Raw genomic sequence first — 17,899 nt, 5'->3', positions numbered from 1 at the left:
GACAGTGAGTAATGATACCATAAGGGAAATATTTGAAGTTACGTATGCAAATGTCATAATGAACAAAGGGCAACTGTGTTCGAAGCGATGATGGTGATTAGAAAAACAGATATACATTATATATTGGAGTTGGACTGACTTGAGATTGGACTTCTGATGCTTGATGATTCATATGTTTGGATCGGCTGAGAAGCAGGGGGCAGTACAATCAAAGTGCTCAGTAGGGTCTAGTTTTCAATTAGAGTGATCAGATCAAAATATTCGGAGTACCCTTTCACTTTGAAAATCTACTTTCACACAAAGACATCAACCCTGTACTCATCATACTTTTGAATCATTAAAAGTTTGCAAAATTTTCCAGTTTTCTCAAGATAAGTTTTCATGAAGAATATATATATATATATAATATATATATATATATATATATATATATATATATATATATATATATATATATATATATATATATAAAATCATCATCAGACATGACTGACAGAAATTCATTGAAACTTGCAATGGCACAATTCTTCCAATAGATTAGAAACTGAAGTTATGAAAAATAGTTTGGGCGCAGCTTTTTAGAATAATAAATCCGGCGTAAGTTACATGAACTTATAGGTGTTTATAGGGTTGCTAACATCTGACTCGCTTGGAGGCAGTATCTCTGTAATAGACATTTGAAATGTCCTCAATAACTTTTATTAAAATATTGAAGACTTTCAGCGCTGCAAGGTACTTGTACCTACCTGAAACTGGTAGGCATTAAGGACGGCAAATGCTGTGTTTTTCCTCTCTGGAAACCTTGAAAAGAGCATGTATCTGGAAAACACGGTGGGGGCAGTGAAGTCAACAACAGTTACTCGCTCCTCTGTGGACGGAATGTAAAAGAGGGTAAGGGAAAGGTTCCTATCAAAAATTCATTTTTCAAACTTTCAAAACTCACGATTAAAATGAACAGACCATGAACATTTGTTTTATAGAGCTCCCTTCAAATATGAGCCAATTTCCAAAACTTACGTGATATACTTAGTGCTGCACAACCGAAAGTAAATTTTCGACTGGCTAAGCTCCCAATAATTCCTGTGGCTGTTCCATTCGGCAGAAATTGTCCATAATTCTTATCCGGGGAAAGGTAAGCCTTGTACCTGGAGGATCGTTATTCATTATTGAAAGGGATAAGAATGTTGAAATTTTATCCTAAACAGAACGAAACACTGATAACCAATCAAAACAGCAAAACAAACTGTGCAAGCAAGAGTAATAGATCATAATTATTGTCTAAAAGAGTAAAAGATCACTCAGATCGTTCACATATTGTAATATATTAAAGGTGAATTGGTAGAGACATTGTTAACCGTGTACAGAAGACCAATAAACACTCCTATCCCTCCTTAAGTATAGGATATGTTGCGATAATGCTCATTCCATCTTCCTAACAACCCTGCAAGAATACGCACATAACATGGTGAAAGATGATCTGTGGATTGCTGTGATGTCTTTCATCCCATCCTACCTTTTATGCACACAAATATACTTATGCCATTCCCAAAGACTAACAAATGCTTGTTAACTGGTAATGAAGCAGTTTGTCCTAAAAACTGTTATGAAAGTAACACATTCCTCTGATGGGTTAAATATGTTTTGTAGCTGGTGGAGCGTTCGCTCCTCGTGTCAAAAGAATATTGAAAAATACTCATATCCCTCCATGAGGGAAGGGCATACGTTTCCAGATCTTCGACAGTAGCAACAGAATATATAATAATATATACATACATACATATATGATAATAGATATATATATATATATAGCATAGAGAATGAGATCATAGATAGATAACATAAATAGATGAGATTATATATAGTATATTATAAGATATATATATAACAATCTATATATATGTAGATATATATATATTAGATAATAGATACTATTATATATATTATATATTATATACATATATATATAATGATATATATATATAAATATAATATATATAATAGTATATATATATATATATATATAATATATAGTATATAGAATATATATAGAATATATATATATATCTATGGTTTCAAATCCACGAAAACAAGGTAAGCTAAGTACATTTTTAGGCATTTCTTTTTCATTAATAGCAACATTTTAAAACTTTTTATGAGCTTTTTGATAACATAAATCAATTAAATGAGGTGGGTAGCAGAGATCGTTTCCTATCTTTTTTATGTATTCTATTTCTTGGTCCAGGTATTGTGGACTCGTGATATGCAAAGCGCGTAGGAACATAGAAGAAAAAATTGAAATTTTAATATTAAGATGGTGGCCAGATTAAAAATGTACATATGTTAAATTATTTGTGGGTTTTCTATAAATACTGAATTTGCATTGGAAAGATTCTCTATGTATTAATACATCTAGGAAAGGGATGACATTGTTATTTTCAATTTCAACAGTGAATTTTATGGATGGCACTAAGTTATTCAATTTAGACAGTAAATCATTTACATCGATACCACCAGGTAAGACTACTAAGATATCATCGACATATCGGTACCATTTTAAGGGGATAAGTGTGATATTCGGGAGGTGTTGTCTCTCAAAAAATTCCATATATAAGTTTGAAAGGAGAGGTGATAAAGGGTTACCCATGGCCATACCAAATATTTGTTGGTAATATTCTCCATTAAAAATAAATCTGCAAAATATAATACATAACTTAATTAAAGAAATTAAGTGACTAACGGACATAGGCAATTCATGCAGTACAAGTTCATTACTTAAATATTCTAGCGCAGAGTCAATAGGGACTTTTGTAAACAAAGAACATACATCAAAACTGACAAAAATATCGCTAGGGTTTAGTACAATGTTATTTAATTTTTCCACAAGATCAAGAGAATTCCGGATGTGTGAATTAGATACAGTTCCTAGTAGCGGGGATAACAGTTTAGTAAGATATTTAGATAGTTTATAAGCAATTGATCCTACAGTACTAATAATTGGGCGCATAGGTTTGTTTTCCTTATGAGTTTTGACTAGGCCATATAAATAAGGTAATGAGGGACACTTTACAGTTAACTTACAAAAAAGTTCTTTTTTATCTTTAAGAATTTGTTTGATATTGATATTAAAGTTTTTTATTAATCTAGTCATGAATGGATAGTATGGAAGAAAAAGGAGAGCTGGTGGTTGGGGAAGGAGGTGGGGGAAATAGTGAAGGGTAAAAGGAAGGCAAAAAAGAGATTTGCAGAGTCATAGCTAGGGGAGGACAGAGAAAGATTAAGAGAAAGAAACAAAGAAGTAAAAAGGGTGGTAGCTCAAGCTAAGGAAAATGCTCAAACTGTCAAAGTAAGAAAGAAATAAAAGAACGAAGGACATCACTCTTATCAAGCAAATAAAAGATAAGAATGGTACGGTCATAAAAAGGGAAGAAGACACCCTGAAAAGATGGGAAGAATATTTCGAGCAACTGCTAAATGAGGAAGATGAAAGACTTGTAGGAGAGGATGGACAAGTAAACATGGGAATAACAATGGGGATCTCTAGGGATGAAGTGATACGAGCCTTAAATAGAATGAGGAATGGGAAGGCAACAGGACCTGACTTAATCCCAGTCGAACTTTGGAAAACCTTAGGAGAGGTAGGGGTAGACATCTTGTATGATCTGATGGTCAAAATATTTGAACTGGAAAAGATACCAAAAGAAGTGCGGAAAAGCATGTTGATACCTATATTCAAAGGTAAGGGTGATGTCCAGGAATGCAGTAATTATATGGGTATCAAACTAATGTCTCCACGTTGAAGATTTTGGAAAGAATTATAGATGGCTGTCTGAGAGAGGAAGTGAGAATAGAAGGATCAGTTAGGATTTATGGGGGAAGTGGCACAACGGATGGAATATTTTGCATGAGGTAGCTGATGGAGAAATTCAGAGAAAAACAACATCTGCATCTGGTATTCATAGACCTTAAAAAGGCCTGTGGCAAAGTGCCAAGGCATGAAATATGGAGATGTTTGAGGGAGAAATATTCAGAAGTACAAGACTGTGTTTACTAGAGTGAGAAGCAGTGTTGGAGAGACAAATGGATTTGAGATAGGAGTTGGATTATATCAGGGGTCGGCACTTAGCCCATTCATCTTCAACATCGGGATGTTAGAGAAGCAGTGCCATGGGGCATATTATATGCAGATGACATTGTGTTGTGTTCAGAGGGGAGGGAGGAGTTGGAGGGGAGGTTGGAGAGGTGGAGAGCAGCACTTGAGGAGAGAGGAATGAGAATAAGCAGATAAAAAACCGAATATATGTGTTCCAGTATTACTGAGGATGGTGGAAATAGCATAAGATTGGGTGGGGAAGTTCAAGTACTTGGGGTCCATATTAGAGGATAGTGGAAGCATGGTCTGCAACAGGTGCCCTCTGTGACAAGAGGGATCCTCTGAAATTAAAAGGAAACTTTCATAAGATATTGGTCAGACCAGCAAGTGTGAGGAAAAGAAAGATGGACGTAGCAGAAATGAGAATGTTGAGATGGGTGTCGGGAGTAATAAGGGAAGATAGGATTAGAAATTAGTATATAAAAGGATCGACAAAGGTAGTTGAAATATCAAAGAAAATACAGTAGGTAAGAGTTTGATGGTATGGACACCTGTTACGAAAATAGGAACATCACGTTGGAAGACACGATGCAGGGTAGAAGGAAGAAGGGAAGACCAAGAAAGAGATGGCGTGATTGTGTAGGGGAAGATATGTTATGGAAAGGTTCTAACGAGAACGATCCCATACAAAACGGCATAATACTGTTTAAAGGATACCGGCCTATTGATCATATTATTATTTCTACATTTTTCACTTTCCCCACCTCCTCCATCCCCTTATGCTAAGCGTGTATTTCCCTCGAATCCTAATTACACTCCATTTAAGTTACGTAAAGGAAATTTGATTCACCAGTGGTTTAGAACTTATCAGTTACTGTCTTTCTATACATACGTTTTTTTATAATATCCGTTGAACTTCACCTTCATTGTAAGTAACCAGCTCTTTTACCGAGTATTTTCCTCTCATTCTGCATTTATCTACCTCATATACTCCAAGCTTCCTATGACAGGTAACCACTTCCATTACCAAAAATGTACGCTAGCAATTACCTGTTTGTTTCTTGGATCCAGGAAAAATTATGATAAGGTAAGCATAGCAATGATAGGCTACAATCCGAGAGCTAAGGTGCATAATAAATGATAAAGACCGAACTAGATTTAGTTAAGGTAATTTGAACTTTCTCATCATTGCCATTTGTGTTTCTTTAATGGCCATTAAATTAATTATTACCTTGTTTGCTTGAGTTTTTCTCATGATAGAAATCTAGTTTTCTCTGGGAGACCCGCTAATTATTTTTCAAGTAGACAGATGATATATAAAGTAGCCGATATTCAAAGTGCTTCAAAATGAAATTAAATAATCAAATATATCATTTACACAAAAGTGAGGTAGCGATGCTCGTATTGTAGAAATTTACATCAAAATATAAATCAGAAGGTTTGATCATATAAATATCAGACTGATATGCTTAATATAATGCACTATTATTAATGACGCATGCGACCCACTCACTGTTATTTCTTCTTAATATACTTTTGGAAGTGCCAACGAATACTTACGTGAAATTTAAAGTTGAACTTAAATTATTTATGATATTAATCTCTACACCGCCAGTAACCTCCACTCTTCCGTCAGAGAGCATTTTTCCCAAATTGACACTCGATGGTAAGGGCATGACAACGACGGTTAATTGGCGTCCGTTTAGGCTATAATGTTCAGATCGTGTCTTGAAGAGTTGATTTCTAAGCGATTGGCCCCACAAACCCTTATCATCTATCATGAATCTGTATGACAGAAAACTCAGATTAGACAGTACAGTTTCTGTTAGGATTCAAATGAGCCCTCAGATTAATTGATTGATTGTTTGAATGGAAGTTTTCTGGCATCCTGACATCGAAGGTTATTGACGCCGTGAGCCCCCAGAGGATTTGATAAAATTGGTAAATGAAAGGTCATTGGTTCTCAGTTAAAATGTTCCTGTTTAATAATTGCGCTAATGAATCGTTATCTCATTGAAGCACAGCACTGAACCTAAGCTTCTAAACTCTGGCAAAAAGTCAGAAATACGAACTCATGATAAACTTTTGTGACAATCTCATTGACATGGTCTTTAAATACTGACTGAATTGACTGGTGTATCATAAGCCATATTTATTTAAAATTTAAATGGGAAGGATTAGCGTTGCATTATTAACTAAATAACATATAAAGCTATTTTAATTGCCATAAATTCACATCTAAGCCTTATCATTCTATTCGGATAAAGGGGTTTTGTGAAATGATTATTTTTTTAGACTAGATATCTAGGACTTAAAGCGCTGTATGAGCGAAACCAGCACAATTATGATAATCAGAAAGCGAAAGATGTATTGGTGTCAAAACGGTTTACTACTTTATTTCGTGACTTAAAAAGATATAAACATGTACAAGATGGACATACTTTTTATAATAGACCAAGAAAAAAAAATTATAAGCATCAAAATCTAGCTTACCTTGTTATTCCATGTGTGTCTACGAAAGGCAAAAAGGCTTTTAAGGATCCGTTTGAATCCTTTATAAGTATTGTGACATGAGTTCCTTCTGGTACCAGATACTCAAGATCGTCCATCCTCTGCGTTGCCTCTTTCCCTTCCATTATCAAGAGCCACTGAACTTTGTGACATTTCAGCATTTTTTCTTTTATCTGATGAAAGTAAATACCAATATGCATTTACATATATATTTCACACAACTTAATTTACATATATATATATATATATATATATATATATATATATATATATATATATATATACTATATATATATATATATATATATATATATATATTATATATATATATATATATATATATATATATATATATATATATACACATATGTATGTATAACTGACTTACGAAAGTTAGGAACGTGATAAATCCATAAATAAAGATATAAGCCACGAGGGAAAATAAGCAACGGAGTATCCGCGAGATCTTTTGACGTTCAAACGTCCTTTACTTAGCAGATGAACTGACTTACATGAGGAAATGACAATACAAGAAGGGTCATATAACTGACAGATAGGGATTATAAAGAGATTAGTACCTAGAATCCAACACACCTGGAAGATGAGTAAACTTCCCAAACAAGCATAAACAATGGGTACAATTTAAAGTTTAAGACAATGATCTCAGACACAAGGACAAGACATATAAGGATTATTATAGGTGAAATCTATTCAGACCTTTGGTAAACAAAAACATATTCACAACACATATTAAACATACATTACAACGAAGATATGTATGTTTAATTTGTATTGTGAATATGTATTGTGAATAAGTTTTTGTTTACCAAAGTTCTGAATAGCTATCACTTATAATAATCCTTTAATTGTCTTGTCCTTGTGGCTGAGATGATTGTCTTAAACTTTAAATTGTACCCATAGTTTATGCTTGTTTGGGAAGGTTACTCATCTTCCAGGTGTGTCGGATTCTAGCCCTCTTACGCCGATTGGACGTATTAAACGTCGAGTCAAAATGTCTCCCGTATGCCGATTGGACGTATCATACGTCGGCTCAAAAAAGTTTTTTTAAAAATTCGCGGAAAAATACTGGGAGTTCACGGATCAAGGCGTTGTTTTGTTTACAATCGCTACGCAGGCGCGCAAGCGCGAATTTCTTTCTTTTCGCACTAAAAAGTATCAGTGACACATCTCAAAAATTATTCGTCACTTTGACATAATTTTTGCACCATTTTAAATTATCCTTTACATACAGTATTATATATGAAAATGTGCGCAATTTCAATTAAAATACAACAAAAAATACTCATGATTGTAGCTGTTATCAGTTTTGAAATATTTTCATATAAATAACGATAAGTGCAAAAATTTCAACCTTCGGTCAACTTTGACTACCGAAATGGTCGAGAAACGCAATTGTAAGCTAAAATCCTTACATTATAGTAATATTCAATCATTTGCCTTCATTTGGAAACAAATTGGACGTCTCTAGCACAATATTTCGATTTATGGTGAATTTATGAAAAAACTTTTTCCTTACGTTCGTGCGATAACTTTTCCGATAAATTTTTTCGCGCGATTGTCCTAATTTTTGCACCCTTTTAAATTTGCCGTTACATAAAGTTTTATATATGGAAATGTGCGCAATTTAATGCACAATGCAACAAAAAAACAACCCATGGTTGTAGCTTTTATCAGTTTCGAAATATTTTCATATAAATAATGTTAAGTGCAAAAATTTCAACTTTCGGTCAACTTTGACTCTACCGAAATGGTCGAAAAACGCAATTGTAAGCTAAAACTCTTATATTCTAGTAATATTCAATCATTTACCTTCATTTTGCAACGACTTAGAAGTATCTAGCACAATATTTCGATTTATGGTGAATTTATAAAAAAAAAAAAACATTTTCCTTACGTCCGCGCGGTAACTCTTCCGAAAAAATCAGAATTTTTTTTGTGCGATTGTCGAAATGTTTGCACCATTTAAAATGAGCTGTTACATAAAGTTTTATATATGAAAATGTGCGCAATTTCATGTAGAATACAACTAAAAATGATGGAAGGTTGTAGCTTTTCTCTTTTTTTCGAAATATTTGCATATAAATCATGATTAATAGAAAAAAAAACACGTTCGGTCAAATTTGACTCTACCGAAATGGTTGAAAAACGCAATTGTAAGCTAAAACTCTTACGGCCTAGTAATATTCCGTCATTTTTCTTCATTTTGAAACAAATTTGAAGTCTCTAGAACAATATTGTGATTTGTGGTGAATTTTTGAAAAATATATTTACCTTCACTCCGCGCGCCGATTCGCGGCCGCAAGTCTCCGAAATACGTACATCGCATTATCCTAATATTTGCTCCGTTTCATATTAGCCGTTTTATAGAGTCTCATATATCAAAATGTGCGCAAATTCATGAAAAATACAATAAAAAATAATTGAAAGTTGTAGCTCTTTCCATCTCCGAAATATGTGCATATAAATAAAATATATATAAAAATTTTGACATTCGGTCAAATTTAACTCGTCCGAAATGGTCGAAATCTGCAATTCTAATCTAAAACTCTTACAGTATCGTAATATTAAATCATTTGCCTTAATTTTGAAACACATTGGAAGTCTCTAGAACAATATTTAGAATTACGGTGAATTTTTGAAAATAAAATTTTTTTACGTCCGCGCGTTACGAATTCATAGATCATTTTGTGATAATATTTTTCTGGTGTTGCTTTTATTGTTTTACTATGTATTATATATCAAAATGATTGCAATGTAGTGTACAATACAACGAAAAAAAAGTAACTCGTTAGCTTTAACCGTTTTTTGCACAGCGTGATTTGAATACAATTATCTATGAATTTTTTTTTTCGCTACCATATATCGCATTAATTACATATGCTAATGATATTATTTTTCATTTCTGATGATTTCATACTAAATTTCAGGTAATGACAAGAAAATGAGCAAAAAATGAACTCTTAATCTTCAAAACTAAGCGCGCTGTGATTTTTTGAAAAAATTATTTTTTCCGCTTCCGCGCTCACTCCAAACCGGCGCCGGCATACGGGAGAGGTTTTGATTTTTAGGGCTTCGGCCTAAGAGGGCTAGGTACTAATCTCTTTTTAATCCCTATCTGTCAGTTATACGACCCTTCTTGTATTGTAATTTCCTCATGTAAGTCAGTTCATCTGCTAAGTAAAGGACATTTGAATGTCGAAAGATCTTGCAGATAATTCGTTGTTACTTTCCCTCGTGGCTTATATCTTTATTTATACATACACATACATACATATATATATATATATATATATATATATATATATATATATATATATATATATATATATATATATTTATATATATGCTATATAAGTATGCGTGTATTGCAACACACATTCATTGATTTTGAATGCACATTCAAGCACTGATAAAGAATAAACTAAATTTTTGTGAAGTTTTCAAGAAGGACCACACAAGTGGAAAAACAGGAGCTGTGGAGAACACTCCTTGCCAATTAGCGATTAGCTACGGCACCCACTCCTGCTCTAGCGACTCTACCTCTCTAGCTCCTAATATCCCTCCATTGTGCTCCCTTTGTCCAACTTTGTGCTGTCGTAGGATTTCCATCTTCCAGTTCACACAAGTGACCCGGACGTAGATGTACATTTGCGAAACCGACAAATCCTAACGGTAATCACCCAGGTTTGACCCGACACGTGAGACTGGGAAAAGGTGGGAGATTGGCAGCATATAAAGGCAGAGGTCAAGGGTGGCCAGCCAGATTTTATAAGAATACATTTTACTCTAGGTGATAGCTACTGATAGAACCTTTTTTGGTGATAAAAGGGGTTGCGATGGGCAACAGACTTTTGGTGGGCCATCCTGCATGTTGGAGACACAGGATGTCGGTCCATACAGGTGTTAGTGGCATAATGGTTAGGGTACCGGGTGTTTTTATTTCATATGTGGATATAAGTGAAACTGAAGATACAGAGGTTAATATGGGGAGTACCAGCAGTGATATTAAGATGGGCGAAAATGGCAATGTTGGTGAGCATACTAATGATATGAGGGATACTGGCGCTAATGGTGATTCTGATTGCAACGGAAATATTGGTGATCCCGGCGGTGTTAATGGGGATCTTTGGGATAATGGCGGTGACAATGGAGGTTATGATGGGGATATCAGTGATAATGGTGCTTATAATAAGGGTACCGGGTACAATTTGGACAACATTAACAGTGGTAGTATGAGAAATAACAATCGTGATACTGATACTAACGTTGGAGTTATGGTGGATGGAATAAGGGACACTGGTATGAATAAAGGTGATATTTATGGGGATGTGGGAGAAAAGGATGCCATGTATTATGACTACAAATAAAGGTGTTTTATCAGAGGATGTTATTTTAAATCCAGGTGCAAGGACTATGGTCAATGAGAAAAGTGAAAAGACTCAAAGAGGTGTGCATAATTGAGGGTAGCGAGAAACTAAGAGAGGTTATTAGCACTGTATCGGTGAATAGAGTATCAAATACTGGAGTTACATGGGTGGAATTATTGAACTGTAATGATACAGTTAGGAAATATCAGAAGAACACTTATGTGACAGACCTAACAGATTGGAATAATGTTAGTGGTTCAGTGGCTATCGTAGAGGGGAAAACAGAGTTTTCAATGGCAGAAATGCAAACAAGGAAGAAAATCTTTAGGGAACATTTAGCTAATACAGACTACAAGGAACATATAGAACGGTAAGCAAACTTTTGGCTGAATTTGGAGATACTGAGGTTTTAAAAGGAGATAAGTTAGGACTGACTAATGTGTTAGAACAGAAGGTGAATCTAGAAGGGACAAACCCCATTTTGATTCCTGCATACCGCATACCTTTCAAAATCAAAGAGCAGGTAGAGAAAGAGGTCAGTAATTGGGAAGAGGAAGGAATTATTAGATGTTGTGCGTCTCCATACAACTTTCCTCTGTTAGCAGTGCAGAAGTAGGACAGCTCTGTCTGAGTATGTGTCAATTTTAGACACTTGAACGAGAAAACAATTCCTGACTGCTATCCAGTCGCGTGCTTACCAGACCTTTTCGTAGAAATTGGGGGACATAATATTTATAGTTTAATTGATTTAGCACAGGGTTTTTTGCAGGTCCTTCTTAGTGAAAATAGCAAGGAATGTACTGTACTTTGATTTGTCAGGTAGTCCTGTGACTTGTGAGGTTAGTAAACACAGTTTTGCACAGGCTATTGGGTAAAATTGTCTTTGTGTACATGGATGATATATTGTTTGCAACAGCTGCAATCGAGCATCACATGGAAGTGCTTAAGGAAGTACTTAGGAGTCTTAGTAGGATTGAAAATTACATATTTAGGTCATGTCATATCTAAGGAGTGATTTAGAGAAAATGACGATAAAGTCAAAGCAATTGCAGATTTTCCTGTCTGTGATGGTAATTGCTTCCTAGCAAAGAAAGATAAAGGAAAGGAGAACGCATTTACGAGAAGTTCGGCAGCAAGGAGGCGTTAGCGCATTGTGTTGGAGGTGCCTGTTATCATGATGGTTCTAGAATCGGCTGGAGTGTTGTGGAACTCATCGGGACGTGAGAAACGCCGTGATTTCTGATGCAATACCTCGTCTAGATTCATCTAAGAAGTTCTAGAAATCCCTGGAGTCTATGAAGTTCGCCGTAGGCTCCGCCCCCAGATTGCCGTATAAATACAACGGACGAAGCAGAGATTGAGAGAGGAGAGATCGTAAAAGAGAGACTCCAGTTAGTCACAGAGAGATATCCTTAGTAAGAGCCACAGATCAGATTATAAGTGAGAAATCAGCAGCAGTAGAGATCGTCAGAGAGAGACTAGAAAAAAAGGAACCGACGAAGGATCAGAAGAAGAGTTGTTCGAGAGTTGGTTGGATACTGGTCTAGTCGTCTTCAGGAGTGCACGACTGTGTTCTCTCAACGTCGAGCAGACTTCAGAGAAGAAAAGGTCCTGCTAGAGGTTTTGGGGAGTTCCTGCCTTACAAGTAGACTATTTTTTGCAGTACGATGTCAAAAGGACGTCTTCAATCACCGTTTTCCTTTTGAGAAGCCATCGCTTCGAATTACCAAATTGACTAGCAAGTATTTGAATTGCCTCACTGTGCAAGCTTGTAAATAAACCTTTGTTGTGTTAGTGTTTCTTTCTATATTCGTATCCCCAGTTTCAACTGTTGGTGTTGAAATATTTTTTATTTTTATTATTTCATATCGAACCAGAAGCTACCTCTCTCAGAGGCCGTAACACTGTCCCTAAGATATTGAAGCAAATTAAGTCATTCATGGGGATAGCGGGATACTTCAGGAGGTTTGTGAAAGGGTTTTCTAACATGGCAGCTCCTTTAACAGATGTGCTGTTGGAAGATATTAAATTTTATTGGGGAGAACCACAACAAGTAGTTTCTCAGAAACTTAAGGACACATTTTTGAATCCCCCAGTTCTGAAATTTCCAGAATTCAGCAAACCTTTCACACTAGTGACTGATGCTAGTCAGGAGGGTATAGGTGCTTGCCTTATGCAAAATTTTGATGGAAAATTCCATCCGTTAGCATATTTTAGCAAGAAATTTAGGACAAAGGGCAGCATTGAAAGACTAATGGCTACCATAGATAAGGAAGCCTTTGTAATTGTATCAAGTTTGGTTCATGTTAAAATATTGCTAATGGGGAATAAAGTGGAAGTTCTTACAGACCACGAGACATTATTTTATCTTTTTAATAAGCCTGATCTGTCGCCCAAAAGAGCTCAATGCTTCCTAACTATCAGAGACTTTGATGCAAATCTCAAATATAAAGAAGGCAAATTAAATGTAGTAGCAGATGCCCCTAGTAGAAGTTTTTATGATAAGGAAGGATTTCAAGTTGGGATGGTTACTAGTGATTCTATACAGTGGGATATCAGTCTCATAGAGCAAAGGTAAGACGAGGATGAAGTTTTGGCAGACGTAAAAGCATTCCCCAGAGGGGAATCAGTCAGGAAAGGTTATAAGTTACCTTTTTCAGGTTTAGAATTAGAAGGTAATCTGTTGTTTAGGAAAATAAAATAGAAATTAAGGACAAGTGAAGGTAAAGGGAACATGCCATAGATTGTGATTCTAAATGTCCTAATTCCGGTAGTTTTAGATATAGTACATTGCAAGATGTGTAATACGTATATTTGGAAAAATATGTGGACAGATGTGGAAAATTTTCTGAAAAAGTGTAAAATGTGCAATGCTTGCAAACCCACCAGGGTACCTTTTGCAAATTAGGGTCATATCCGATACCAAGTAGACCTTTTCAGAGAATACATACACCCACACAAGATACACCCACAAGTATCTATTGGTAATAATAGGTGAACTAACGAGGTCAGTGGAAATGTTTCCACTTAAGCATAAAAGGGCCGAAGAAGTAGCTGCAGCATTTTTCAATGGAGTTATCTGCAGATATTGCTAACCTGATGTTTTGTTGACCGACAATGGCAGAGAATTTGTAAATAGGACCTTAGAGTGTCTAGCAGAAGTCATGGGGATACAGAAAGTAACAATTATTACAAACAGACCTGAAGCTAATGGGTTATGTGAACGAGCAGAAAGGAAAGTGCTCAAAGCTCTCAGGAAGACTGTAGGAGGAAATTATATAAACTGGGATAGATATGTAGAGATAGTTAGGCATAACATTAATACTATGGTCAGTGATTCCATTAAAATGTCTCCATTAGAAGCATTGTTTGGTTGCCAAGTGTGAGGCACATTTGATTTCTTGCTTATACCACATCATGGAGAAGATACAATCGAAGCATTAATTTCCATAGCAAAGGAGACACATGCTTGTCTCAGCTGTGATCTCGAGGTTAAGACCCGAGAAATGGTGGAAAGAAATAGCGAGAAATCGTTAGATGCTAAAATTGCTATTGGAGATCATGTATTCCTGAAAATCAACGTGAGAAAAGTTTGATGGTCCTTTGAGAGTTACTGAAGAAAAGAGAGGAGACCGATTTGTGGTCTTAGATGAAAAGACAGGTCGGTCGAAATTGACACATCAAAGGTTAAGAAGACGGGAAAATGAAAGGTACAGTGCACAGTTGTATTGTTTTTCTAGATTTTGCAGATGGATGATGAAATGTGATTAATCAGTCTTATGTAACATACTTTCTTTTCTGTTATTCTTTTACTATTTTCTTATTACGCTCCATTGCAGCAATTTGGCGTTAAAACCCTGGGTAATTATTGTAATAATGGAATAATGGGGAGAGAAAAAAAAATATATATATTATATATATATATATATATATATATATATATATATATATATATATATATATATATATATATGCCTAAAAAATCAGAGTAGATGCATTGACTTCATTAAATAAGGGAACGGACAATGTCTTAGTAACGACGAAAAGCGCTCGGATTTCTGACTATAATTTTCCTGTGTTATCGCTTATATATATATGTTTGTGTATACACACACACACATATAGAAAAAATATATATCTATGCATATTATATATATATATATATATATATATATATATAATAAATATTATATATAATATATATATTATATATTAAATATATATATATTGTTATAACATGAATCACCGCAAAGTTAGGAACGTGATAAATCCATAAATAAAGATAAAATGCCACGAAGGAAAAATAAACGAAGGAGTCTGCGAGATCTTTCGGCTGAAAAGCCCTTTACTGAAGCATTTATCTTTATTTATATATATATATATATATATATATATATATATATATATATATATATATATATATATATATATATATATATATATATATATGTGTGTGTGTGTGTGTGTGTGTGTGTGTCAAAGGCCTTTTAGAAATCTAAGTAAAGTATATCTATTTCTCTGCTACTGCCGTAAAGTTTGAGTGGCATGATCTAGTTTGTCTGAAACCGTGATTGCTGTTTAACAAGTTGTTTTTTTCAATGTGATACACAATTTGATCAGCAATCATGGACTCAAAAATCTTATAAACGACCGACGTTAGATAGATTGGTCTATAATTTCCCGGCTCTTCCTAAGATCTTTTTTTTTTAAACTGGGGGCAAATTAGATACTAAAGGACACTTGTAGCGCTATGTATATATATATATATATATATATATATATATATATATATATATATATATATAAATATATAATATATATATATATATATATATATATATATATATATATATATATATATGTATATAAATACTATACTTATATATATATATATATATATATATATATATATATATATATATATATATATATATATATATATATATATATATATATATATATATATATATATATATATATATCCTTGCAGGCAAAAACATGGATAGTTTAACTTCCACTTCTGAGATGGAAAACTTATGTTGGGACCAAAACCCAAACCATAAATAGTGGATTCCCGTCTTACACTCATTAAAGAAATAACTTTTAAGCCTGGAAGGTGCACTATTATGTATTGTGATTACTTGCTATGTATGTTTTAGTTTTCTGTAAAGAAAAGTATTGTTCCTGCTTTGTCTGTCCGTCCGTCCGCCCTCAGAACTAAAAAAAACACTGAGGCTAGAGGGTTGCAGATTGGTGTTTTGAAATCCATACTCCAACTATCAAACATACCAGATTGCAACCCTCTAGCCTCAGCAGTTTTTATTTCGTTTAAGGTTAAAGTAAGCCATATATCGTGGATCTGGGGTGATTGTTTAAAAAAAACTGGCTTTAAAAGAATTCATATTGTGCAAATATCTATCCCTCCTGAGTAGCCAAAAATTATTTCATAAGCTCTGGTCAACTTATCATTTCAAATTTTTAGGTCAAACTTTTATGGGCTCTTAATTATTTATCCATGTTTACGTTGCTGATGCTTTCGTGCGATTAGAACAACGAAAAATAACCCTTTTTACAAAAATCGTTGGTGAGTTTCCTGTCCTTTTTCCGGTTCACAATGTGAGTCGCTGTTAAATTAGTTACGCCTTGAGCATGACAAAGGTTATGAAAAAAAAATAACGAAGAAAGTTTGCGGAGAAAATTCGCCACAGATGCCCTAGCACTAGCAATGAGCAAAAATTGTTTAATAAATTTTAGGACTGTGCCTAAAACATGTACTGTATGTGGCATAAAATAATCAGATACATCACTTTAGTCCTTTGCTCAAACTTCACAATGACTCATCCTGTGCATAATATTATAAAGAGTTTTGTTATCTGCAATATATTCTAAATATAAATGCTTTTTTTTCGGTAACGTTTCCTATATACCTAACACTCCTCATAATCCATAAGGCGAGTGCGAGATTTATCAATTATTCGACAGTCTAAATCCCGTGTGAAAATGATAAGTCCTTAAACAAAAAATGATACGATATCCAAATATCTATGAATACTATTCTAATCGATCTTTCACCTCTTCACTGGTTTTTTAAATGTCTCAAAATTTGTGCAATGGTATCAAAACGAATCAAAGTCAATTATATGCCATTTGGACATGCAAAACTTTCGTAACTTGGAAATATGATAAAGAGCCTGTGACTCCACTGATCTTAACTTCATTACTGTTCCTCAGCTGAGAGCTACATAAAAAAAATTTATTGACGTTTTTCATTGACAATGTTTTACGCACTGATTAAATGAAGCTCTTTAAATATGCTCTAGAAATAGTCATTCATGTTATGGATTTCGTATTATGAAAGACAGGACGATTAATTATAATTCTGTCCTAACTCTTACCTTGATGAAAATGTTGATCACATTGCTCGGCGTCTCCAGAAGGACTAAGATGGTGGCGGTGGTAGACAATTCAAACATTTGCTTCAGAGTTTCTGCTCTTCCGTCGTTTATGAGACTCATGTGTCCAGAAGTGTTCTTTGGAAGCGATTTTACCAATTTGGTCACCGTATCTGTTACGAAGTATCAGAAGGAGATAATATTTTCACTTCAGTTTTTAGGATAATTACTATCAAAAACTGATATATTCACTATTAAAAATTGATATGATATTCACTATCAAAAATTGATATGATATTCAAGATTGAAAATTGATATTATAGCTTATGTGCTTGATCACACAGATATTGGCTACCTGAGATCTTTATATTCTGCGCTTTCGTATAATTACATTGACCGTGTTAATACGTTTGCCAGACAAAAATATTTCCAATATCTATACAATACTGGTTTTCATATTCTTTCACAAAACTACTGTAAACAATTGCTTCACTATACTCATATATTCTTGTCATTAT

At 34.2% G+C, this 17,899-nt stretch overlaps 1 protein-coding gene and 1 long non-coding RNA gene across 2 annotated transcripts in view; one reads left to right on the top strand and one right to left on the bottom strand.

Annotated features, from left to right (window-relative positions):
* Nucleotides 1-17,899, top strand: part of LOC135226330 (uncharacterized) — an 82,364-nt gene that overhangs the window by 33,644 nt on the left and 30,821 nt on the right. The gene's annotated exons all lie outside the window — the stretch shown is intronic.
* Nucleotides 1-17,899, bottom strand: part of LOC135226013 (glutamate receptor ionotropic, kainate 5-like) — a 41,911-nt gene that overhangs the window by 19,366 nt on the left and 4,646 nt on the right. Inside the window, exons 3-7 of the mRNA XM_064265491.1 lie at nucleotides 17,385-17,554; nucleotides 6,584-6,774; nucleotides 5,651-5,875; nucleotides 1,018-1,145; nucleotides 747-868 (exon numbers count right to left, since the gene is read on the bottom strand). Coding sequence (XP_064121561.1) covers nucleotides 747-868; nucleotides 1,018-1,145; nucleotides 5,651-5,875; nucleotides 6,584-6,774; nucleotides 17,385-17,554 — 836 coding nt within the window. The remainder of the gene's footprint in view (nucleotides 1-746; nucleotides 869-1,017; nucleotides 1,146-5,650; nucleotides 5,876-6,583; nucleotides 6,775-17,384; nucleotides 17,555-17,899) is intronic.

This window comes from Macrobrachium nipponense, chromosome 14 (genome assembly GCF_015104395.2).
Source record: "Macrobrachium nipponense isolate FS-2020 chromosome 14, ASM1510439v2, whole genome shotgun sequence".
NCBI classification, from domain to species: domain Eukaryota; kingdom Metazoa; phylum Arthropoda; class Malacostraca; order Decapoda; family Palaemonidae; genus Macrobrachium; species Macrobrachium nipponense.
Note: the sequence above shows the minus strand (reverse complement) of the source record. Positions and strands in the feature narration are given on the sequence as shown.